Below are 26,752 nucleotides of genomic sequence, written 5' to 3'. Positions count from 1 at the left end.
TGCTTACAAAGTCAAAAAAATCATGAGGAACAAAAGGTTAGCGACCCAGTAAGTAAGGCAAAATAACAGCAAATGGAATTCTGCTTCAACACTTGGAACCGACTATATCTAGATTTATTTACTAGCCCTTTACAGTGCAGAGGGTGAGCAAACAGAAGATTTTTAATACAGGGCTCACAGTTCTTAGGTAGAAGTAATTAGATTGGCGATTAGAAAAAATTTGGAAAATTTTTAAATCCCCATTGAAGGGGCGTGGCTAAATGGCTACGTGAAGGGTCGCTCTTCTCCGGAGCTCCCGTTGATTCAGCACTGATCCTGTTAATATTTGGGGAAAGTGGGCTACAAAATGGACTGGCAGCACGCCCTATGAAGTACGAAGTTCCAGTGTCTCTGCCAGTCAAAGTGTGAGGCTGAACGGACGAACGTGAGAGGAGCTGCGGCTGTGAAAAGAAAGCCGGGCACCCGACATGTGAGGATGACCAAAATGGCAGACTGCCAACAAAGGGTCATAAACTGACCATTACAGTGCGGCAGCGAGCAGCGGTGGATGGTGTCGGGAAGCTGCGGCTTTGTGATCTGTGGGGGGCCCTGCAGTGCATGCTCTGTGCTGGGGAGCTGCACGGAGTGGCCTGTCGGGCCAAACGAGGAGCTCCGGCGTCTGCGTGGGCGGCGGGTGGCCACGACCTGCACCGCCATCAGAGCAGGACGGACGGCGGAGGCAGATGGCTTTGGTGGCATCGCCGCCAGCACACACGGTGCCGACCAGGACATTGCGGGAGCAGAGGACGGTCCACGGTCAGAGCCCGGCACTCCTGAAGAGGGCTGCCGGAGCTGGCGCCGGGTGGCACAGCAGGAGCCGGGCGCTCCGCGACGCGGCGGCCGGCATAGGCCCGCCTTGCACTTATATTAACCCATACGGGCCATGCGCCAGGAAGACCGAGCACACCTCAGGGCAAACAAATCCCCCGGCGGAGGAGTGGAGGGGCCTCAGTGGCCCAAAGGAGCCCCCCCGGATGCGGAGGGGACACACAACACAGGCGGGCGGAGGAAGTCCCATGAAACGCTGCAGAACGCAGCTGCCCCGCGCGAGGCATTGGGAAAGCACAAGGAAGACAATAGATACATGTAGCGAAATGAACGATGAACGTTCCGGACGCATTGAGGTGCTGTAGTCTGAGAGCCATGCATACAGGCTCAAAATAATATGCTGCCCTGACAAGAACTGAGCTCTGGGAGCTCCCACTATTGAGAAGTGGGGCAGAACAGAGCCAGGGTCAGCACTAGGCGGGCCAATGGTGTCAAGGACACGTCTGCGGGCCTGGAGGAGGTAGAACCTGGACTGGCCCCGGCGTAAAAAGAAGTGGAGTCTGAGGAATTGCCTGAACATTGAGGGGTCGGCGGAGCAAAGCCAAGCGGACGGAAAAAAATACCTGAGCGGACACAGCCCACCCTTATCAACGGACAGCTGGGGGCTATCAGATTTGCCCCCTGAACACTGTGGCACCGACGGAATCCACTACAGGCTGCGGGGAGGGGGAGCAGGGGGGGGGAATTGAGGAAGAAACTTATCCCAGAGCACTTGATGGGCCCTAGGGAAGTATAAGGCAGCCCCTGTAGCTGAGTAGCCGAGGAGAGCACTTGGGGTGGGCCTGCGGGCTGGGCGGCCTCGGCCATTGCAGGAGACGCGGCGGGAGACAGCGGAGCGACACTGCGTGGCCACAGGCCCGAGAAGGGACATAGCCCAAATCCAGACACAGCTGAAACGACTCCCAAACACTGAGTGGCCCGCCGTTACATTTACTGTTGCGTGTAGGGTGGCGCGGCTGGCTCCCACCTGGACCGCACTGTATAATGTCTAACAAAGACCCAGGACCAAACAACCCACGCTGGATACCTACACCAAGACACCCCCAGGGGCAGAAGGGAGCAAGAGCAAAGACAATACCGCCACGGCGGCAGAGGAGACACCGGGCACGATCCAGGAGGTGCTAGCAGCGATCCCGGACCTGAAAGTTGCCTCGGAGTCCAAACTGGGCCAGGCGATGAATGAACTAAAGGTGGGACTGGATCTTAAGATCGGAGCGGTCCAGGAGGAAGTCAATTTGCTGAGACAGGACGCGAGGACGCTCGCAGAGCGCACAGGAAACTTGGAGAAGGAGATGGCCCCAAACACGGCGGAACTCCATGCCCTTGTGCAGCGTGTGGGTAACCTGGAAAACAGAGCTGAGGAGGCAGAAGGGCGCGCCAGATGCAATAACATCCGTATTGTTGGACTGCCTGAAGGAAGGAATGGAGGGGCCTAACCCTACAGAATATGTGAATCCATGCTTCAGCAGGAAATAATCAGCGGAGCACTGACCCAAGGGTTTGCAGTTGAAAGGGCGCATAGGGCCTTGGCGAGGAGACCACCCCCAGGAGTTGTCCTCCTCCCCCCGCGGCTGCCGATTGCAAAAATCCTAAATTACCGGGACCGGGAGAAGATACTCGAATTTTTCCCGGAAGGGAGGAACGATAAGGGGGCCGGCGAAAATCACAGCATACCCAGATTATACCTTACACGTACAACGCAGTAGGATGAACTTTGGAGCAGTGAAAAGGAGGCTGAAAGAGGCGGGCCAGAAATACATGTTGCTTTATCCGGCCAAACTGAAAGTGTTCTACAACTAAATTTTTCGAGATGCCGGAGTATGCTATGGAATGGCTGGACATGCTGGGCCGCCCCCAAGAGCCGGGTATCCAGACAGGAGCCGCAGAAGATAAGTAGCACGCAGCTGGGTCATCTCTGGTGACATAACGCACGACACTGGGACTTGAATATAGTATTAACCAGAGCCTATGGGGAATGTGTTGCAGAAAGTACATGTTTGCCCGATCTGCTAGAAGCTATAATCCCAACCAGATAAGTGGGAGCTCCTGGGCGACATCCCTTGAACCCCATAGCACTACATTAAGTTAGGTCACCGTTAGTCCGGTGACAGCCCGCGGGGTCCTAGTCCTCGTTCACAAGACAGGACCAGACGCGGGTGGGCCTGAGATCCTGGGATGGAGCTGGGCATTTGTTGTGGTTGGGTAGGGAGGGGGGGGGGGTGTGAGGAGGGTTGTGTGCAGTGGGGGAAAAGTTGGAGAAAAGGAGTGGGTGGGGTGGTTGAGGGGGGGGGGGGGGGGAGGACCATCGAGGTAGACACCAGGGGGAGAGGAGAGGAGAAGAATTTCAGGTCAATGGCATCGGGTAATCTCAGGGTCGTGACCTGGAATGTGCGGGGCCTCAATAACTATTAAGGTGATGATGTATCTAAAGAGGATGCAGATTGATATAGCTCTGTTACAGGAGACCCACCTCACCAAGGAGAAGTTGGAGGTGAGGTGGTCAAGAGAAAATGGAGGGGTACAGTCATAGGAGCCACATACTAAGAGGGGTAATTACGTGGGTGGCACCGCATGTGCCATTTCGGCTGCTTAGTTCGACGACAGACTCAGAAGGCAGAATGGTGGTGGTGGCGGGACTCTAGAAGTGAGCATCATAAACTTGTATGCCCCTAACCACGATAAAGCGACATATATAGCAAATGAGCCCTCTGGTGGGTGGTGCAATGGTGTGGGGAGGAGATTTCAATTGTACCCTGAACCCCAAGATAGACAGGTCAGACAACAAATCAGAAAGGCCGGCGCCAGCAGCCAAGGCGCGGAGGACCCTGTTGACAGATCTTGGCCTAGAGGATGTGTGGAGGCGATTGCACCCAGTGGATAGGCAATACTCGCACTATGCAGCGCCACATGAACTACATGCGAGGTTGGACTATGTTTGTTGCTGAAGAGATAGTGGGAGAAATGGTGGGCGTAAATAAAAGGCCTGGGTGCTGTCCGACCATTCGCCTTTGGTCGTAGAGTGGCGACATCAACCCCCCAGAGCGCGAATCCCAATTTGGAGGCTCAGAACTGAGGCTCTACAGGATACAAGATTTCGAGTGGACTTGAGGGAGGCCATTGAGGAATATTTTAAAATTAACACAGGCAGTGTACGCTCTGTGGGGACAGTATGAGAGGCATTTAAGGTGGTGGTGCGGGGGGGGTGGCCATATCGAAATCCAAAGGGCTTCAAGGGGGTATTGAACGGGAACTGCAGGAAACAGAAAGGGAGTTAGAGGGCCTGATAAAATGTGGGGGGGGACCACCCGAGAGGCCAGTGTCAAGATAGAGAACTTCCAGATAGCTTGTGGTGAACTCTGGGACAGATTATGTAAACTAAATTATAAGAAATATACACAGAGGCTACATGCGGGGGGGGGGGGGGGGGGGAAATCAGCCGGGTAGATTGCTGGCCTGGTTATTTAAAAATGAGACCCCCCCGCCCGGTGATCAGAGGGGTCAGGAACGCGGAAGGTCAAATCTATAATACCCAGGAAGGGGTTAACGGGGAGTTCCTCAGGTATTACAGGCGGCTATATGAGGACACAGGAGAAGAAATGAGCCATGAAATACAGGAAACAATAGGGGATATGGGGCTGCCCACCTTGGATCACCTAGAACGTGCAGATCTAGACGCCCCCATCACCACGGATGAACTGGAGGCGGTGATTCAACACCTACCCACATGTAAAGCGCCGGGGTCGGATGGGTTACCCAGCGAGTTTTATAAAACATACAAGCAGGAGCTACTCCAGCCGCTGCTTGCCATGTATAATGAAGCTTATGAGCGGGGGAACTGCCGGCGTCTCTCCGTGAAGCAGTGATCATCCCGCTCTTGAAACCAGGCAAGCCAGATACGGAGTGTGGGTCTTATAGGCCCTTGTCTATGTTGAATCAGGACAGCAAAATACTTACAGCAGTGCTGGCTAACAGGCTAAAGAGGGTAATTGACAAGCTGATACACCCGGACCAAACAGGTTATGTCCCTGGTAGAAATATCACAGACAACCACAGGAGGCTGCACCATATCATTGATCAAGTCGATGGGGACCCGGGCGAGCTGGCCATCGTGTCATTGGACGCGGTCAAAGCCTTTGATTCAGTGCCGTGGCCGTGGTTGAAGGCCACCCTGAAGGGGTACGGGATGGGGCCAGGATATATCAGATGGGTCCAGATGTTATGTAGCTCCCCGAAGGCAAGAGTCAAAACAGGAACCATAATCTCAGAAGTGGCAGCTCAGCAGGGGGACCAGACAGGGATGCCCCTGGTCGCCCATGTTATATATCTTGGCATTAGAGCCGCTGGCAATTTGCCTGCGGCAACAATACGGTGAGGTGGGGATCTGTACAATAGCAGGCACACACCTGATATCACTGTATGCAGACAATATGCTCCTCTACTTGCGCTACCAGGAGGAGAACCTGCAATATGTGCTGGAGGTGATGGATCGTTATGCCACCCTCTCTGGCATTCTCGGTGAACCCCGGGAAGTCCAGTTTGTTCCCCTTGGGAAGATACAAGAACACCCCATTGGAGAGACTACCCATCCTGCAAATACCCTGGCAGCCCGTGACATTCAGGTACCTGGGCGTAAACATCTACTATAGGGTAGAGACAGAGCACAAAAACAATACAGAGAAAGCAATTGAGGGAATCAAGAATAGCATGGTGTTCTGGTCTCGATTACCCCTAGCCATGATGGGAAGAGCAGCTCTACTCAAAATGGTGGTTCTGCCCAGACTCTTGCATTTATTTGTGAATGTCCCGTACCTGATCCCCAGACGATTCTTTGTGAGACTTCATGGCATGTGCAGGGGCTTCTTATGGGGCAACTCCAGGAATAGAGTGACCCTGTGGAAACTACAGAACACATGTGATAAGAGGGGCATAAACCTGCAGAATTTTTAATTATATTACTTGGCGAGACAGCTGTTGTATGTGGCTAGGTGGTTGTCCGCAGAGGACTCGGCTGAAGCTAGGCTTTTGCGGGGTGATACAGCTCCATACTTTGAGAGAGACAGTATGGCTGCATAAAACTAAAATGGCGGAGATGGGAAGCTTGTTGGTGCTGGGCTGGGAAGTCTGGCGCAGGGCATGGAGTACCGTGGGCGACCCAGACCCGCTCTCTCAGCAGGTCCTGCTGGTGGTGTTAAGCGGGAACGACTCCCAACTGTTCAAAGGGGTCCGCAGATACTGGGAACCGGTGGGCTTGTCCACCCTCAGAGACATATGGCAGGAGGGGGAGGCACCAGAATTTCAGAGGCTGCAGGTGGAGACAGGGTTGCATAGAGCCCAATACATTACTTATACCAGGCTCATGAGACGGGTGAGGGAGAGGTGGCCGGAGACGGTACTAGCGGAGGAACCTGATGCCGCCCTGGAAATGATGTGATGTCTCGGAGGGTGGGCACGAAATATCTAGGATATATGAGCTCCTTAGAGGCGGAGAAGGAGCTGCTCCAACTGAGGAAGGACTGGGAGGAGGAGGTGGGAGAACCCATGACAGAGGGACAGTGGGAGAGAGCTGAAAGGTATCATAAAAAGGTGTCCCGGAATGCGAGACTCCAGCAGATCCAACTGTATGTCACCCACAGGGCCTATTTGACCCCTGGAAGAATAGCCAAGTTTGGAGGCTCGGCTACTCAGAAATGCCTCAGGTGCGGGGAGGAAGAGGCAGGGTTGCTGCATATGTTCTGGACCTGCCCCGAGGTGCAGAGATTCTGGGAAGAAATAAGGACGAAGATGGCTAACGGGGGGTGGTGCTTGACGTGAGGTCTGCTTGGGCATGCATGCTTGGGGGTCTTTGTAGGCCACGTAATTCAAAGCACATCAGCAAGATGAAAGACCTGGCCTACATCTTAGCCAAGCGTAGAATAGCAATGTGTTGGAAGGCGGCCCATAGGCCCAGAGTGGAGATGTGGTGGGCGGACCTCCTAAAATGGGCAGAAGCAGAAACTGTGGTATGGTTTGAAGCTGTCACTAGAGGAGGAAGTGGGCTCTCTGATAGCTTGGAGGCAACTGGTGGCCACAATGGCAAATCCCCACCAGGTCATTCACGAAACAGAAGACTCGGATGAGTTGACAAGCACTGAGATTCCGGAAAATGTTTACGCAGATGGCACGGATGAGACGGCTCGAGTTTGTGGGGAGAGACGGGGAAGGACAGAGACTGTATAATATGATGCTTTGCTACTGATTATCACCGCCCTTAAAAAAAATAAAAAAAAAAGTTTGTAATGTTTGGTGTGTTTGTTAAAATAAAAATGATTAAACTTTTTTATTTTTTAAAATCCCCATTAGCTACACATATAAAAACATGGTCCTGAAAAAGGTGCGAAACAGTTTTCTTACCCGGAGTTTAGTTGTAAAACCACTGCCTTTGGTGATCTTGAGTTCCTCAATTACACTGGCAACAGAAGATAAAATGGCAGAAATCCAACAAACTTAACATCGGACTACTTTCTTCTCCAGTTCTGGATATTGCACCCTGCCTGGGAAGGCCTGCAGCTGTGCAAGTGCTATACAAACAATCTGTAATATTTGAAACCATGTGGGAGGGTATGGATCATTTGCACCCGGGGAGGGGCCACCTACCAATCAGGTGGTTGGAACAGCAGGCGGGAATAGACCTTCGCCCGCGGCCCTTCATCAGATGGTTCCATTTTGTTAATGTAGGGATGCAACAGGGAGTGTCTCCCCGTTGCCTCCCCATTCCACCCTCACCCCAATAATCACCCAATCCCATTACCCCCCCTTCACTCCATCCCCATTTACCTGTGGGACTGGAGCTCTATGCGGCTCCCATCTCCCAGCCACCGCCATAGACATGGAAAAGGGATTTAGTCCCTTTTCCATGTGGTGGTGCCCATCTTTTTTTCCGCCTCGTGAGATGGGCTGCGCCAAGCACCACGAATCTCCCGCAGAAAAATAATGAAAGCCATTTGCACCTCGGATGAACCCCTGGGTGTGAATGGCTTTCATGCCCGCTCAGGAGGGCAGACATGGCTGGTAATGGCCCTAAGCAGGCATGTAGAGGAAGAAATCCACAATTACCTGCCGGCAGAAATCCAACTGCATATAGAACAGTCGTCTCTCTTAACTCCATTGTAGGAGTGCAAGGTATGTGATTTAAATGTAGGATAAGTTGTATTGGATCAAACTTATTCAGGGTTGAGTTGGAAACAGCACAATCAAAGAGCACACTGAATGTTAGTTCACCCATCCCGCACAGAAGAACGGATTCCAGAATTTGATTAAACAGGAAGAAATATGCCTCACCTTTCACTTCACAAATGAATGGGATTCACACTAGGATGCATCTAAAGGCAGGGATGTGACATGCTAATCTCCCTTTGCATTCCTAATATCTTAATAATAGTACTATGGCATCCACAAGCCAAAGTTCTTTGTCCGGATATGAAGCTTCCAGATTGGTTTGTAGTACGGGTGGTCAACTAGGCCTGTAAAAACACACTGGGTACAATAGAGTTTAATTACAGAAATAGCACTTCTTTGCACAATGGCAGACAGTGTTACACTGTGCGCACTCAAAAATGCAATCAGTTTTCCAAATGGGAAAAATAAAATCCTCACCTGACACTAAAAAATAAAAAAAAAAATGTACATTTTTTTTAAAAAGTACGAAGCAAACTTGCAATTCACATTGCAGTGCTCCTGCTTTCTATTGGAAACTAGCACCCCCCTTGCGGTGCCTCTAAACCAGTCACTCCTGAAGCACATAATAGTTTATGGGCAATTTGAGGATTGGGGGGGGGGGGTGGAAGGGGAATCCTTGCACTTATTTTCCAATAGTTTGTTTAACTCACGAAAATGGCTCTAGTTAGGGCTCTAGTCTATGGTCTACAGTCCTTTTAGGCACAAGTGAAATCGACGGCCATCGGTTTCAATCACCTCTTGGACAAGGCTCCTCTTTGCCAGATATTTGGAGCTCAGGACCACTCCAGTTAGGTGACCCACTCTTTGTTCATAATTCAATTTACCTGGCTGTCTGAGTCTGCTGTTTTTTCCTCACCCTTTAGAATTAAATAACCTGCCAAATTGACATCTGAGATTACCAGTCTTTCCATTGGCTGGTTTAATATTCAGACACTCCCGGTGTATACACCCTTCAATCTCCTTTGGATGGTTACGATTTCTAGCTGTGACTTGGATGCAAAATTAGTCTCTTTTCCAATTCAATGCATAAATATGACTTTACTGAAATACAGATTTCTATAATCTCTTACCAAAGACCCACGCTCAAGACCTGTAACACGAATTCCAGTTTTGAAATTAAGTGGAGCTAAGAGCCATTTAGATTCTGCTTGTAGACTAGAAGAGCCTGGTTAGCTTACACCAAAGCTACCAGGAGCTACTTTTTGCTCCCCAGGCCAACTGATGCTAAATAAACACACCCATGTGAATTTAACTGTGCGTTTGGGACAATTAATAAACAGTAGGACACATCTATATGGCATTTGAAGCACAAGAGGTTGTAAATAATGGACAAAATATGTTTGCATCATATGGAAGTTGGATTTGCGGAACGCTACTACTAGCTCGTTGTTCCCCAGTGGTAGTTCCTGGTCACTGGTTAATGCCGGACATCCAGGAGCTGCTTTTAGCTCCTGCTTATCCAATCTTAATCACAATCCCTGCAAATGTATAGCATGTTTAATCTTAAATTATTTTGTGCATAATTTTCCTCATAAAATTGATACTGGTGTCATGATATTCGCAATGCACTTTGTTCAACAGGTCAATTACAATCACTGAGTTATATTAATTTTAATGCCAAATCAATGGTGAACTATAGATGCTCAATTGACTCGACATAAGAATTACAAAAAGGTGACCTGCTCTGTTTTTTCCACTAGAGAGCCCCAGTGCTCCAGCGCATTTACATAAGACCTCACAGGTGGTTTCTCACAGCGATGGATGCGAGTGAAATAACCAAAACCTTGTGTTCTCTGCACATGAAGTCCAGCATCTTTCTGGGTTGATTGCCATGCAAAGTTCAAAAGGGCAATTTTTTATTCACGCATCCATATTTGAAGCTTCCAATAAAGCAGACTGGTTCAGACCAACAGAAAATGCCCTGCTGAACCACAATTCTGCTTCAATTACAAACATTTCAGATTGTTTTCATCACATTCTCCTCTGAGGATTTCTCCAAAGGTTGGGGGCCACCTTGTGGTGAAACTTTGGTCAGCTTAAATTCTAAATACTATAGCACAGAAATACACACCTTTTTCAAAATACACAAAATGTTTTTCAATTGTGTGCATCGGTAATATATTAATTTGAATCCGTTCAATGCATCATTATGGGTTTGTACAATAGTCCGCTAATTTAAATAGAAATGCTTTAGAGGCTGTGAAGCCCTGGACACCTCAATATGTCAGAACTGTGCACCTTTTCAAAATAGGACAGCGGTCTGTTCTTACAGAATATCCTGCCCACTCCTTTGCATATTGCTACATGTGCCATTCATTGCTAAATTTGGATTAACAAGTTGCGAAGTTGGGCCTTCGTGCTTTTGGATGCAAGGGGCTTTCTTAATCTTCGGTTGCAATGAAAATGGATTACAAACCCATTCGGACTTGCTTGCGTAAGTGTCTGAAAACCTCTAACAACTTGTGAGGTTTCTCCACCTTTTTCTTTTCTGACAATTTTATTTATTTATGCATTTATATTGCGCACCTAACCCAGAGGTATCTGGGCGCATCAATAACGGTTACAGTACAGGATGAATTATTACATAACTAAGTTGTCACGAATGAGTCAAAGTATACAGTGAAAGCAGAATTTACAGAGATGATGCATCATATTGCATGAAATGACAGGCATTACAGAGAATTACATCGAGAAGTAGTCAATACAAATACAGGCAGTGCAGTTAGTGAGGTTAGCAGGGACTTTGAGAGACTTACGCTCTATTTGGAAAAGCCAAGTTTTCTGTTTTTTTCTAAACGTCCAGTAGGACGGTTCTGCTCTTAAAGTCAGGGGCATGGAGTTCCAGAGTTCGCAGCTTGCACTGGGAAACTGGTGCCTCCAGATTTTTGGAATTTAAATCTCAGTATGTTTAAGAGGTGGGCATGGGTGGACCGGGTGGGTCTTTGACTAAGATGTTTTGCAAATTTGTTGGTTATATGTTTCGGCACTACACTGGATAGGCACTTGTGAGTTACAGACAGTGTTTTGATCACAATCCTGTCCTGCACCAGTGGGCGTTGCGTCTGGCAGCTGAGATGTGGTTCGTCTTTTGGATATTGAGAGCCACTCTCAGTGCATTGTTCTGTAGAACTCGAGTTTTTTTAAGGTTACGCCTGTTGGTTCAAACGTATAAGGTGCTGCGATAATCAAGTCTGGACACTGAGGGCTCTGGCCAGGGTAGTACAACTGTCGGATGATGGGAAGGGTCTGCTGGCATTTAGGATTTTTGAAGTATAGGCCGCTGAAATTAAATCATATGCACCACATTAAAATTAAACTTTTATGCACCTCTTGATTTGATTTCATACAGTCTTCCTTTGCCCTTCTTGTTCATTCTTGCATGGCCGACTCCTCTCCTCCTCAACGTTTGCTACTCCTTGGGTTCGCTCCAAGACAAACATCCGCAGAAACAGAATCCTGGATCAATAAATACTGCAGATGCAGCCAAACCGCTCCTCTCACTACAGCCCTCAATCTCAGACAGCCATGGGTCTTGGGGTCCCCTCTGCAGCAGTGTGTTATCGCTGGAACGCTCAGTGGTTGCCAAACAGGCACAGCAAATGCCTATGGTAACCAGCAGCAGTCTGCTGCACAATTGCTTTTTCAGCCACAGGACATTGCTCCCCTGAAACCTTGGCGTTTAAGACTCTTGTTTGTGCATTTTTCCATCACTGGATATCACATTCACAAAGCCTCTCCTCTGCGACTCACTCAATGGAACTCTAGGATCTGCTCCTTGGAGACGCTTTTGCAGATGCCAACGCTCGCAAAAGACTGCCCCTGTTCTCACTACTGATCTTTCATTTTTCCTCATGGCCTAGCTAACAACATCTTTAGGTTCTATTCTAGGAGGACTATTAAATTCTAAACAACTCGCTTCAAATAGTTTCTACTTGCACAATACATTACAGCTATTTTTGTTATGTTACCTGTAGTGTACCAATCTTTCACTTTTCTTCTATAAAGAGTGGGTTGGCACGAGACAGACATTTCATGGAGTATAAATGAAGAAGTGTACACTGTACCCGTTAACCACGCCACTCCACCTCCAGAGAAACAGCCTTGTGCTGCTTAGTCATGACTAACAATTGTAGAACCCGCTGAGCTTCAGGGAATCACAAGCAGTAGCAAGTCAGGAATATACACCTACAGACCCTATCCAAAGGGCTTAGGAAAAATGTTCCCAAAAGTCTGAAACAACACATACAGGAGCCTACGATGGAGAGGCAACATTTTAAAAATTATCCAAGAAGGCGGCTTGATCGACATCGAGGCACATTATAATCTGGGTGTCTTCCTCAGACATGAAATATTCAAGACAAAAATTAACAGATGGGAATGTAGGATGTTTTAATCTAATTCGGGGGAATTTTCAAAACCCATCCCAAATCACTGCGCACACAACTCATACTTTTTATGAATGTGGGACCCCTAATTTAACAACATTGATTCCCTGCAACCTCCATTCCTTTACGTAAACGCAGGGTTGCACAGAAGGTCTATTTATTACTTAAAATCAAAATCATGAAATCAATTAATGCATCTACGAAAATCCAATCATTAGTGACCATAATAAAGAAAGATCCATACACTGATCGCATCACTTTCCTATGAAAAAATTTAACTTACACAGACTTCGCAAAAACACATATTACCATATGTACATTTCGTTTGACCTGAGCACACATGCACCATGGATGAAAAAATGCAGTAGGGTTCAGGATAAAGATTCAATTTATTTAAAAACCAATTAAATCATAACATACCTGCAATCCCTTTTATTTGGAATAAACAAACACCTCCCGTCTACCCAATGGACATGTGAGCATCTCAAAACAGCATTCCAGAATAGGCTTAACACTCCTGCATGTGCATGGTTTACAAAAATAAAAATGTACGTTTAACGTGTAGGTTTGTCAAATCCCTTCAGTAATGTTTCTATTGCATCCATGTGTAAATTGTCATTTTCAATGGGCAACTAGTTGGGAAATAGGAGTGGCAGTTTTATCGCATTGTCTCCTTTGTCTTGAATTGGTCAGCTCCAGTAACAGAATTCTGCTTGGTTATGTAACCAGGAAATTACTCAAATTACCTTATTTTGTCTAGGTGTGTAACACAGCGAGATATCTTTTTGGCTCCGAAAATACTTATTCTACATTTGATTGATCACTACAAAAAGAAGGAGACAGGGCGGGGGGGGGCGGGGTTTAGGGAATAGTCCACTATACATACACACAACACAGTAGGACTTATTCCATCAAATCTATAATTCCAGAGGCACATCCACTTTTCTACTTTCTCTGGTTTTACACTCAATTTGTATAGCCTCCACCCCCTCAGCACTTTTCCAACTAAAAGGGCTGGGATTTTATCGATTGCCCCTTTAGAGCATTGCTCCCTTCAGATTTAATTCCCCTTAATAGTATACTTACATAGGAATTTCTTTGTTCACCGTCTCACTGTAAATGGCATACTCTTATGGGCTGGATCAATTCTCCCCCCCCTCCCTCTGTAACAGGTGGGCAGTCAGTCAACAAAATGGGGTCAGCTTCTCTCCAGAGCCTGGTTTCCCCCTTTCTGTATTGGGCATGCTGTCTATTCCCCTGAAGAAGGCCAGGGATTTTAACTCCAGGAAGGCCTCTCTTGCAGTGTACTGCTACTAAGCCAAAATGGGCCCAAAAGGAATTCCATTCTTCTTTCTGCTGTCAATGCCTTCTCTTCTGTCAGTCAGGCCAACAGAGTCAGCGAGCAAGCAAGGGAGTCCCCAGAATTGAAGGGTTTGAAGTTTAATAGATCAGAAACTCCATCTAGAGGTGTTGTCTCTAATTTAACTGGTCAGTGCATGTAATGGACGGTGTTCCAAATGTGACTACAATATCCCCTCTCATTAGCATATATAGGAGTGACTTCTAAACCCAGTTTGCCTGCCATCTGATGCAATGTCACTTTGTGTAACGTAGAATTATCCAATGTAATTTTCTGAAACATTGGAATCACCTATGATCATGTTACTAATCAGTTCATCAGATTACTCTCACTCTGGCTAAACAAATGACGCATTTTCATCTCGACACATGTTATGTATGAGTTACAGTCTTCTTTTTGTTTCAATACTTTTACAACAAAATTCCATTCCCAGCTCAGAATATTCTGCTTGCTGGCACGGACGCTATGATGCAGCGATCACTGGCGGGCAGGTGCCGTTTCTGCTAAAATATATACACATATACCCAATTTGCATAACATAATAGCAAGTCATTTACAAAATGAAAATTCACTTTCTGCAACATTTTGCACAAAAACTATAAAGAGTAATATTTTATATATGTCAACTTCAAAAAGGCAGTTCTTTTTTCTACTACAACAAAATATTAAATTGCACCTACAGTTCCTCTGCCTGGTAACAGAACATCTGTTATCAGTACCTTTGAGCTCAGATCCGAGGGATTTATGACTCCAGAGAAGGCTGGTCGTCATAGCCCAAGTTCTTTGAAATTAGGCTTCCTCTGCCATTTGTTGACGCAGGTCCCTGCCCCTTGAGAGATTACAGCCACTTTTTTCACCTTCTCCAATGGTGTGAAGTGTTTCTTTCTGGAAAGGCCTGGCTGACCAAAAGATCAGATTACGTGGAAGAAGGACCCCTGCAGAGAGCCTATTTTTTGTATTTAAGAATGCTTAGGCTAGGTTCAGAGACAGATGAGGGGCATTTGTTTTGCCGGCAAGGACTGATTCATGAGAACCAACTCCAGACAGAGTCATAAGATTTTGTGGTCAGCTTCAAAACCAGTGTTCAAACATGGGAAAGCAAGCCATCCCCCTCCTGTTGCTGTGACAGAAGGGTGGGGGAGAATTCCATTTAGCTGTCTGGGCCATTGCTGGCTTTACAGTCAGTCATTTTATTGTTATCCCATTGCCTTTACATTTTCACAAAACAGGACAACATTATACATTTCTTTGCAATCAAACTCCAATCAACATTTTACATCTGTAGGTTTTATAATGCCAATTATTAATCCTGTAAGGGAATAAACAGAAGAATGCAGGCCGAAGATTTTCTCTCTCCTATGAAAAATTATTTTCATCCCAGATTGGACTGTTCTACTCTTCATGGAAGGCTGCTGGATATTTGGGAAGATATATTCTGGACCTTGTCAGTTACTTTGGACAAATACTGTTGTAAATGAGCTAACACATTTGCTTACATGTGTAGGCTGCAACTCACATTCCGATTTTTAAAAGAAAGTTTTGCTTGGTCACCAGTTCCCCCCCCCCCCCCCCCCCCGAAAAAAAAAAAAAGAAAAAAAAAATCAAACTCCACACTGCAATCCACAGCCAAGGTGCAGAATTCTTACAAGGAAACAGCTAAATCTACAAACCAAACAGAACACTTAGATCCAACAGAACACTAAGATCCAACAATGACATTCGTCTGAAACCAAAACAATACGCCAAGCTGGGGTGTGGGGGCGGGGAAATCAGCTTTCTCCTCCACGTTGGGCACAGTTTGAAATTCAATCTCAAAGTAAATAGGAACAGAAAATTACCTAAAATTTGGGAAACTGAAGAGACACGTCTATAACTCAACAGGCTCAACAGGAAACACGGTTGAAGAGGAACGACCAACACAATAGGAAAAACTCAAAAATAACCAAAACACTATGATCCTAAACCTGAACACCCAATGCAACAAAAAATTAACGCAAACCACCATACAGAATATGATCCCTGCCAGACCAAATTAACCAACACAGAAAAGGCACAAACAAAGCACATCAACCCTACAACAACAATAAAAAGTTCCAATATTCTGCTTACTCACAAAACGAAACATGCCCAGACCTCTACTGCAGCAGAAATATTACAACACCCAACCAAACCCAACCAACTAAAAAGAAAACTAAACCTCATGCACACAAACACCGACCACCACCTAACCTCAACCAACTACAGTTTTTTCCCAAAATGAAACTATCAACAGCACATCAAAGCTCTCTACCACTCTCCCTCTTGATCCCACTAACCAACCTCCACCCCAAGCCCTCCTTTTTCAGACGAGCCAAAGCATCTGAGACCCTGAAAATGGCAGCAGTGTACGGTACAAGTCACAAGATAATATAATAGCCGTGCCTGGAAAATAGAATCCCTACACACAAGACAAAACTGTTAGCTTTGACAATGTTTCTTAAAACTGGACTTCAGTGAAGGGGTTCACCGCTCACTTGGTCAAGACATTTTTGTTAAACTAGTAACACAATTACATCTCCAATTAAGCCATACATTCTCAGAAGACTGCTTTTAAATAATATTAGTGGCATGCACTTCCAGCACAAAGTGTGACATTCCTACTTGATAAAGCTAGCTCAGAAAGATCCCAGAAGAATGGGTTTTTGGCAGGGTGAAGCTGGAAGTCGTGGGGAATGGCCATAGGGATTAGAAAAGAGTAGACAATGGGTGGGTAAGTAATCAAACACCTACAAGCTCTGTGTCCCTCCTCAAAACACATCCCCCCCTCCAAGCTGTACTCCAATTCAATAGTTTTGACTTATAGGTGGTGCTTAATAGCCAAAACAAAAAAGGTACAGATTTATCAAGATGTTCAATGCAATTGGCCACCACGCTCATTATTTGAGGGTTAAGGATGCTGAGAGATGATACAGTCTTTATTTCCGAAGGATTTCAACTAGATGTAATCAAAAAATGTGGGCTTGCTACAATCTAGGAGGTATTTTATCAGAGTTTAAGGGGTCTTTGACCAAGAAGGTCAAATTACGAGCAATGGCTGCTTTAAGTTGTTTTGGTAGGCCAAATATTTATTGAGATGCGAGTCAAAAGGTTTACATATCGAGTTGCACAGATAAACCCCACTCACCCCCTCCCAGAGGCAGAGAGAGAAAGACCAGCAACTTGCAATAAAAAGTGCTGGAAAAGACAGGAATAGTGCCAAAGAAAAGAATGAAAAAGGCATTGCTACTCTGCAAAATCTCTTAAAACTGTAAACGCTTCTTGAAAATAATCTGTCTAGGACTTGTTATTGGACAATAGAATGAGTTGCGGTGGGAAGGACTAGATTAATCAACCATATGAAATATTTATGTGGGATTATTGGAAGTGGTATACGAATGGCCAATTTATAGCCATGTAATGGAGCGAGTAATGATGCGATGGTCGAGGGACAATACCTCAATAGCACTCAAATATTTTCATATTGTTTTAGCAGTGCTTCAGTCACAGTGAACCAGTCCTTTTTTTTTAGGTTTAGTTGTAATCCGCTTTTAAGGAGCAAATCTATTAATCTGGCACATTTCTTCGTTAACACAGCAGGCACATATTCAGGTTCAGATTTGATGGGCAAATCCAAAGGGTCAGACGCGAGAGATTTTCCAAGGGATGCACAACATGTTGGGAGTTTAAAGAAGTAGTGTGATTACAAAGCAACATGGCAATGGCCAGAGGAAATATTCTCGAAATGGTGAGACTGACTGAGCGGGCAGAGAGCCAAGTGTGGTCATGTTTTCCGTAATTGGCCAACGATTATATGGGAATTCATTACCTTTGGCGGCGGAAGAGGTGAAGCAGGAGGTTAAAAAAGACTGCAACTGACAGGAGAAGGTTTGTGGCTGGCAAGCTTCGTGACAATTCAAAAAATAAGATCCCAATGTCAAAATGGTGCCACATCCGGAACGCTTAATAACACTTATGAACATAATGTTTGATCATATATACCATAACATGGTCGAATTGATGCAGACATTTTTGCATTTTCTTACATTCCTCTAAACAAAAACAAAAATTCACGTTAAACGTCCTCTCTCTCTCCCTCAATGTAATGCATCACAAATCACAACATAGTGTACAGTGTGTTCTGGTGGATTGCTCTGTAAAAAAATAAATAAAAAAATACAATCATACATTGGAATTAAGAGTGTGCATTCTGAAAGCACCAAAATTATCACACAATTCGACAATATTAGCAGGCACAAAGTGCAAAAAAAACAGTAAAAGGTGTCTGCATTTTGAGAACTGTTACTTCCCGATGCCAGAGTCCAACTAAAGCAGGGCTGTCCAACTGGGGTCTCACGGGATGGAATCCTGATAGGTTTTCAGGGTATCGCTCTTTAATATTCATGATGAAACATTTGCATACATTTAGAATAATTGTATGAAAATGTATCTCATGAATATTAATGAGGTATCCTGAAAACACAGCATAGATCTGACCCTCGAGGCCTGGAGTTGGGCAACTCTGAACTGAAGGCACCAATTCGTCTTACAATTAGAAATCCTAGCATATTGGCTGACAGAAAACCTAAATGCACCGCTTTGGAAGAGAGCAGCTGTACGTAGAGCACCCCTTTTTAGTCATTAATAAACACCGACATTAGCTCAACAGACTGGCGGTGCTCTGCACTGGTCGATCTGTGGGGCATGCTTCAATGGATGCTACAATAGTCTTCAATGTTATAAATCCTCTATAAGACTTGGCTCCACGTAAGGGTTGTGCGGGATGAGAAAAGATAAAGTGAAATCTGTTAGCAATGGGCACAGGCACATTTGTAGGAAGACTGAAAGGTACACTGGAGAGCAGACTCGTGCAATACCATCGTATCAGGTGTGAATGCCTATATCTCGAACTGGTGCAGGGGAAGCACTCAATGTGAGGGTTGGGTGGAGGGCATGAGGGTGAAACACCTTAAACACATTGCACATAATGAAGGAAGAGAGGATGTCAGTAAGGTCGACAGATCAGACTTTGTTCGGACCAGATCCACGCTTTTACGCTCATTTTATGGAGTAATTGATATGGCGATATGTTTCTAAACAGCTTCTGTATATGGAAGAAAACAAACAACAAAGAAATGCGATGTCTGAATAGGGAGTGTGGCTTTAATTAAAATGAGATCAATACATGGACGGCTGGTGTACGCATTGTTCTATAGCCACATGCAAATTCAGTTTGCTATGAAAAGAAACTAATTCCATATTAATTGCAACATCGTTTATTACAGCTTGACCATGAGAATGTTGTGTGACCTGGAGATGAAAACGCACTGCCTTGTCAAAACATTCAAAGAAAAGTTGTTGGCAGCATCAAAATGCAACTTTGGAATAGGTTCTAAAAGGTGAATTCCACTTTAAAAAGAAAGTTACTTCACTGCTGAAATCAAGCACGGAAGCACCATTTAACCTGGACTTCACCCCTTCATTTAATAAATAATCGATGCAAATGACTCGTAGGAGCAGACGGCTTTTAAAGTGTTTGGATGGACTGCTCTTGTAAATGGAGTCGTGAAAACCCAATCCTGCCAAAAACCAAAAGTAAGAATAAAAGACGTATATGTACTTTAGTCCAATTTAACTAGTCGGAGGCCTAGTGTTGTGCAAGACCGCCAATTAACAAAAGAAAGACACAGAGACAATTTTGAATGACCCCAAGATTCGTCCCCCTATACAGGCATGCGACAGCTTCTAAACAAAAAGAATCTTGTGATCTCCAAGTTGTCACCCCCATAGGGATAGACGACCCCCACTTTCAAACAAAATATTATAATTAAATGTTACCTTTATTTTGAGTATTTATTATATCAAAAGGATTTTATATGCATACATTTCATAGAATCTAAAAACCGAGTGCTAAGCACCCAACTGATGCAAAACAGTTTGTAAACGCTTTTACATAGACTTAAAAAAAGACATTAAAAACAAATTTTAAAAAAGACAGTACAGTGAAATCTGGAAACTATGACTCTCCCTAACACCTCACAGTGCAAAAAACCTGTAACATGTACCAGTTTATTAAATTCCTAACTATCTAAAACCTACGACTCACCCTGTAGCATGATATATACTTCTAAAGTGTACAAAAGAGTCCCTATTTTTTAGGGTACTCTCTTTTCTAATTCCTTGATAGGTGAATCCACATATGTACACCCATGTGGTTCATATCAACCTGTTATTACATTGACATGTATTGGTTCATATCCAATACCCTTACAATACCCAGTGTTGTGCAAGACCATAAAGTGAAAAACGTCCAATTAGCCCTTCAGCAGAAAGCAATAGATAATTAAAAGGATGCAAAGTCATCCTACACTTCATTGCTCAATAACATGATGGACTGTGTTCCAACAGCTTGTAGCCCAAGTTAACAGGGCTTGGGGCCATTATCGCCAGGTACAGCCCACTGCTGCAGGGATTGCAGCCAATAGCACCCTGCATAACCCTGGGGAGTCCTAGCATTGCACACGGTATTAGCCTATTTGTTCCAACACATTTGACCAAATTGACCTTTTTGTTTTAGGTCAAATAGGTGAATACCTACTTACCTGAGCATGAGGTCCTGGGGTGTCCCCTGCGCCTCGTGTTCATGTAAGTAGGTCAAAAGTGGGTTGATGGGGTGTCCCCCGCATCCTTAACAAAGAAGGTCAATTTGGTCAAAAGGTCAATTTGCAAAAGGTCAAACATACCCAAACTACACACACACACAGAGTGAGGTTCTTGCATAAAACCTCTATTTGAACAAACTAGGGCTGAATTATCTATCATTTGATAATGGCTACTCGCAGGTGCACATTTTGTGGCCTGTGGTAATGAACTTGGTATTATGCCTAATACTCTATGAACATTCAACTGCAAAATGTTTTCTGCTACCATCTTGCAGATTTATTAGATCAGTAAAAGCTACACATGCTCCCGATATAGAGATTCACCCATTAAGTAAGCGGCCAATGACTCAAGCAACTAGACTGGAATTGGAGCCACTGAAATAAACCTATGCCTCGTCTATTAATATCTGCATTTCATAATCCCAAACTATGCAGTGGAGGCTGCATAATTTAAGAATGTGGAACGTGAAAATGAATCTTCAAGGTGAATAAACACTAATCATGACAAAAACGTGTGAAATGATTGGAACCAGTTTGTTGTAGTCATTTCATTGTTAATCAAGTCCCGGTTCGGGATCTGTAAATCACTACTCTACAACTCAAGTTTCAGTACACAGATTAGTGAAGAACTACAGCAGTCTCAACTTTAACTTGGTGCATGCTGAAACAGCAAACGTCCCCATCGTTGTGCTGGTGAGAAAGTTGCAGGACAGTATAGAATTATTGGCTAGTTCAGCAATTATCAGCTAAAACATTTCTACCTTTATCAATCCAGATTCTGAATCTAGTCCGCTCGGGAAGATTACCTTGGTAACGTTTACATATGGCCAACGTCACTACTACCTTCTTAAAGCTTACATATCCCAATCCTTGTGTTCAGAACACAGTATAACATAATTGAAGGACATTTCATGAAAATAAAGCATGGGTGAGAGAAATAATCATCAATTGACAATCCAATAACATGAACGCAGAAAGCACTTCCAAGTGAAAAATAATATTTTAAAAACCATGCACCTTAAGCTCTATTTTTTATTATTATCCTGAACATAGGCCAAAACTGTTTCAAGTATGCAACATCTGCCTCTGGAGCAGCTGATGTGTTAAACCAAGACAGAGATGATGGGTATAATTTGAGCGGTTAATGTACCGTGGAGCGGTGCTCAGTGAACAACTCCTTCGGGTTGATTCCAAGTTTGCCAGATTTTCCATCTTGCCTTATGTGAAGTTCTACGAGGGAAAAATTATAAACGTTCTGCCACGTGTCATAGAAATTCTACCATTGTGGGCTTTAGATTATTTGCCTGTTATAGAGGGAAAAATGCAGAGGAGAGTCTTGCAGGTACCAAGTAGCGTTTCTTTGGCCGCTGTCAGGTAAGGGTTAGGCCTCTATTCACTCGAGCCAATTGGAAATATCTTCCTATTATAAAATCTTCAGTTCAATGAATGAGTCTTGCCTACTTACAGAAATAATTATTGATGGAGGCGACAAATATGGGTGCCCACTCAGATTTTGACATCCAAATCTGGGGCTGTCTCCAGTTCTAATTGACAATCGACAAAGGTAAAATAAATTTGTCTCCGACAGGATTGGGCCTCAACGCTTCATTAATTCCACTCTTTATATATGAGTCATTACAACATATGACACTTGACTTTAAACCTGCTGGTTTAATGGCCCCATACTTAACCATCCATCCCCATTGTTCTGTTAGACGCTTGTTTATCAGATTCAGATGCAACTTGGGGCCTCATCACGAGTTTGGCGGTAATCCTTAAATCCGGCGGTAGAGCTGTTACTGCCGGATTTAAGGGTCCGTCAAATCAGGGCTTTGCCGGATTTCTCCCCAGTTTTGAGCTGGGGGGAAATCCGCCGAAAATTAGCGCTCATACCGCCGGCGGGAAAGAGCACGAAATTGAGCCCAATGAGGAATGGGGCATTCCCGAATGGGCTCAATGGGGAATGGGGATTTCAAAATCCGCCAAACCCGTGATCCGGCGCTAATAGCGCCATTGGGTTTGGCGGTAGGGCAGATACGGCGTTACCGCCCAACTCGTGATGAGGCCCTTTATTTTAACTAGGGATTTGTTGGTTCGTTAAAAGCACGGTATCTAAATACTTAACCCTTTGTCATTTTTTGTAATTTAACAAACTGTTGAAACGTTAGAGCATTTGTTCATTTTCTGTCCTGAACTCCTAAGCAAACGAAATACATTTTAGGCGATTTGCACCCGTTGGCTATGGAGTCCCAGGACACTTTCTGGCAATTTTGCCTTGGCAGTGAAAAAACTTTTAGCGGTCACATGCTTTCTGTTATCATTTAAACTTGAGATTTAGATAATGATTGATATTTTAATCTAATGATTAATATTTTAATTAGCTTTTCTTGATAGCAAATATGATTTAATTGGTTTTACTATTGTATTTTTGTAACTCATTTGCAACATTTTTTTTTTAATAATGTAAATGAAATATTTTGTGCATTTGTTAAGGTTAAACAAAAAATAAAAAAATATTCAGGGTAAATGTGACCTCCCTTACAGGAGGGAAGAATCTTGCAGCTGATATCAAATGTTTTTTGCTGTATTTTCGGCAGCTTTGTTCCTCGCCAAAAAAATGATAAAGAAGGGTATGCAACAATGCCTTATTACAGCTGGCACTCCATATTTGGGGGGACCAGTTATCAAACACTGAGCTCACAGCATGCTCAGACAACATGGTGGTAGTGGGAATCAAACAGTAGATCAACCTAGTGCCACCTAGTGTTACATATACTCAAGGGCCATGACCATCATAACCCTGAACAGAAACATTGCGCTGGCACAGACAACATTGCGGATGCATTATCTCGATTTCAGTGGAGCAAATTTCGTGAAATGAGCCCAGAGGCAGACAAATACATGACGGGAGCTCCGAAAGAATGCTGGGAGGTACTGACAGAGCAATGAAGGCAGCATCTATGCCAACGCCGGACCCAAGATGCACAAGCAGTTACACACACCTCAGAGACTAGTGGCAACTGGAGCAAACCTCCTACAACACGGACCCTACTACAGGGTTATTATTGGGTCTCGCAAAGAACGCATTGTGGAGCAACACTGCAGCATCATATAGTAAGTGTCTGGAAACTGGACTAAATGTCACAGGGTTATCACATGTAGAATCAGTAACAACAAGGAAGATTAACAAATGTCTGCAATGGGCATACAATCAGGGTAGAAAAGAAAAAAAAAAAAAAGTGGGCAAAAAGGCACTCAACTGTGGTAACCTATTTTGCTAAACTACAGGGAGGGTCAGACCCAAAACCGCAGTACATTAATAAGGTACGCACTGAAAGGTTGGGGAGAAGTTGGAGGGCCCACAGAAGGACAAATTGAATTTCGAGAAAACGGTAAGCCTAATAGGTTTGCTAGATAGAGCGTGCTCACACCCGAACGAAACAGCTGTTTAGAGCAGGATTCGCCATTGCATATTTTGGAGCTTTCAGGCTAAACAAACTCATTGCCTCAAGTACTAAAGCCAGCAATGGTTTGGGCATATTGGATATTCAGGTAAAAGAAGTCAGTATTGCAATAGAAGTGCAAATATCTAAGACAGGTTGCAAAAGATAAAATATATATTGCATAGAGGACAAAACAAACTGCCCGGTGTGTATCACCAACCAGTGCATCAAGAGCCGCCAACACGTGAGGGGTTGCTTCTAGTCAATTTCAATTTAAATCAGTGCTCATGAAAACCATTGTAGAGAGAATTGCCCCCCCCCCCGCTCTTGCCCCTGGTCAACAGGGGGTAGGGTGGGGCCAGAATTTGCCTTTTTTTCTTCCTTTTTTAAATTCCTCGCTCCTGTGAGGAGGTAATGATATGAATAGGGCGCGTCAGCACCCTATTGCCATTAAATGAGCCCGGCGCCTGCCACACCTTCTGTCACTATGCAGCACGGGGGGAGCCCTTGAAAGACTCCCCAGAGCTGGCATGGTGGTGGGCTAATAATGCCCTTTTGTCATTGGAAGCGCCCGCGGCGAGGGGCGCATTTGGTAACAGGGTGCTGACAACAGCACTGTATTGTTATTGGATGTGCCTGCCGCCATGAGCGCATTTGAATGCAAAAGCCTGCCTGTCGTGCCTGCTCCGCCAGCTCGGGGGAGCCCTTGAAAGACTCCCCCGAGCTGGCGTGGCAGGGGCTAATGGCACCTCGTGCAGTCGCCCTTCTTGCCTCCCCCCCCCCCCCCCCCCCCCCCCCCCAAGGACAGCTCCGAAGTGGGTTGGGGGCCCAAAAAGTCAGAACAATCAGGGGTTGGAAATCAGATCGTTTGTAAACAAGACCAGAACTAATATGATGCCTTTCGCGTAAACAGTTTAAGATGTTCCTTTCAATTCCTCGTGGATAATAGGACATCATTCATATTCAGGACATGGAGATGGTTGAAGATACAAAAGAGAGACAGGCATTCCTAAACACCATCACATCATGGAGGGGTTACAGGGGCATGAAATGGTCTGAGAGACATGACCGACTCATGAACTTAGTAGTTTACAGAGACCCACCCGAATTTTACACCTAAGGGACAACGACCTGCTGGAACAAGGGAGAAAACAGTTACTAGCCGACACGTGCGCATCCCTGGCAAGCACTGCGCACAACTGGACAGAGACTGAGATATTCTACTCAGCAAAACTGGCCAGAAAATTATGGTTGAGAGCCAATTCATACAAGGCCATAGACATAGCAAGGGAAAGGTTCAATAGAGGGGTGGAAAAATTCTGCACAATTAGAGGAATCCATTTCATTGGCAACCCCCAAGCTGTTTCACAGAGACAGGACACACTTGTAAGACAAAAAGGGATGGACAATTTCTTTTCGGAAATGGTAAACAGTCTGGCTGCAAGAGGAGGTAAATCCTTATTTTGGGGGGATGGAGGGGGGCCTGGACAGCAGAAAACCCATTAAGGTGTGGCGGTCAGGGACACAACCCGGGACCTCGTGCCCAAAGGTGTACATGTGTTTATTATGTGTGATTTTGTTATACTTTATAAAATACATTTCGTTTACAATGTCATGTTCTCTCTCTCTCGCGATGCCGATACTCCCCTGCTGATGTACTATGTCCTTGGAGCCGCTGACACCTGCTGTGGCAGAGCCACTCCGCGGGTTTAAGTCCAAGCAAGCTCTGTATTAATGACGGGCACTCCAGGGGTATTTCTGGCCACAGAAGGCTCCCGCCAGCCGCTGTGAGGGATCTGTGCAGCTGTGTAGGGGAGGGGGGCGGAAGTGTGCAGTGCTCTGCGGGCACCGTTGCCCTGTGTGGCAGACTCAAGTAGACTTCCTGGAGGTCCAGACCGCATTGTAGAGCTCCCGTTAGATTCTCGGTTGGGCTGGCAGTTGTCATAAGATACGGTGTCGATTTGGCAAGACCGTTCCATGGAGGGATGGAGGTGAAACTTAGTGACATGTTCCTTCACTCGCCCACTCCACCGAACCACTTGCTGCAGCGTTTGCCCACACATTTAAGAATTACTACGCAAGTAATTAGATCCCCTCAAAAGGAGTAGACTAGAGCCGCCCGCCCTACACACGACGTCCCCCGTACTCACCATCGCGAAGCCGGAGAGAAGCGCCGAGGTGCGGCTGGACGCCTTCAGCTTGGCGCGGCTGAGGTAGAGCTTGCGCCAGGACAGCGCCTGCAGGGTGTGCTCGTTCAGGCTCATGAGCTCCGCGTAGCTTCTGCTGATCCACTCCGGGTACGACAGCAGCTCCTCCTCCCAAACGTAGCGGCCGGGGAGCTTGTGCTGTACGCCGCTGTGACCCGGGTACATTGGGCCAGTCGCGCGCCGGTGCCTAGAGTTGCATCTCGCCTGCCGCAGCGCGCGACGCCGTAGCCTGTCACCTTTGCCCCGCCCCCTTCTCCTCCTCAGAGACTACCCGCCCACCCAAGAGTGGCAGCCGAGCCTTCTGCAGCAAGGCCTTCTGATCCAAAACAAGCTCCACTTCCAGAACAAGCCCCAGCTTTCACGAGAACAACCCAAGACAAACCCAACCCCTCACAACGACGCGTATAGACTAAAGTATTTAAAACAATGTTTGTAAAGCCCCCATATGCAAGATTGCATATCTGCCAACTTGATCCATTTCAATCTGTAGATCCTGTCTATCCAGTCCTGATTTTTCTTTGCATTTTGAGGCTTGTAGTTAATGTTTTGTCATACAGTGCTTTCCTTAATACCATACAACATATTTACACATAACTAT

The 26,752-nt window shown here is 45.5% G+C and overlaps 1 protein-coding gene across 1 annotated transcript in view; it reads right to left on the bottom strand.

The window, feature by feature from the left end:
- Window positions 1–26,483, bottom strand: part of LOC138492436 (calcium release-activated calcium channel protein 1-like) — a 249,756-nt gene extending 223,273 nt beyond the window's left edge. Inside the window, exon 1 of the mRNA XM_069619585.1 lies at window positions 26,098–26,483. Coding sequence (XP_069475686.1) covers window positions 26,098–26,319 — 222 coding nt within the window. The 5' untranslated portion in view covers window positions 26,320–26,483. The remainder of the gene's footprint in view (window positions 1–26,097) is intronic.
- Between the last annotated feature and the right edge of the window lie 269 nt (window positions 26,484–26,752).

Source organism: Ambystoma mexicanum, chromosome 10 (assembly GCF_040938575.1).
Source record: "Ambystoma mexicanum isolate Mex_15411 chromosome 10, UKY_AmexF1_1, whole genome shotgun sequence".
Lineage (NCBI taxonomy): Eukaryota > Metazoa > Chordata > Amphibia > Caudata > Ambystomatidae > Ambystoma > Ambystoma mexicanum.
This window is presented reverse-complemented; position numbering and strand designations above follow the sequence as displayed.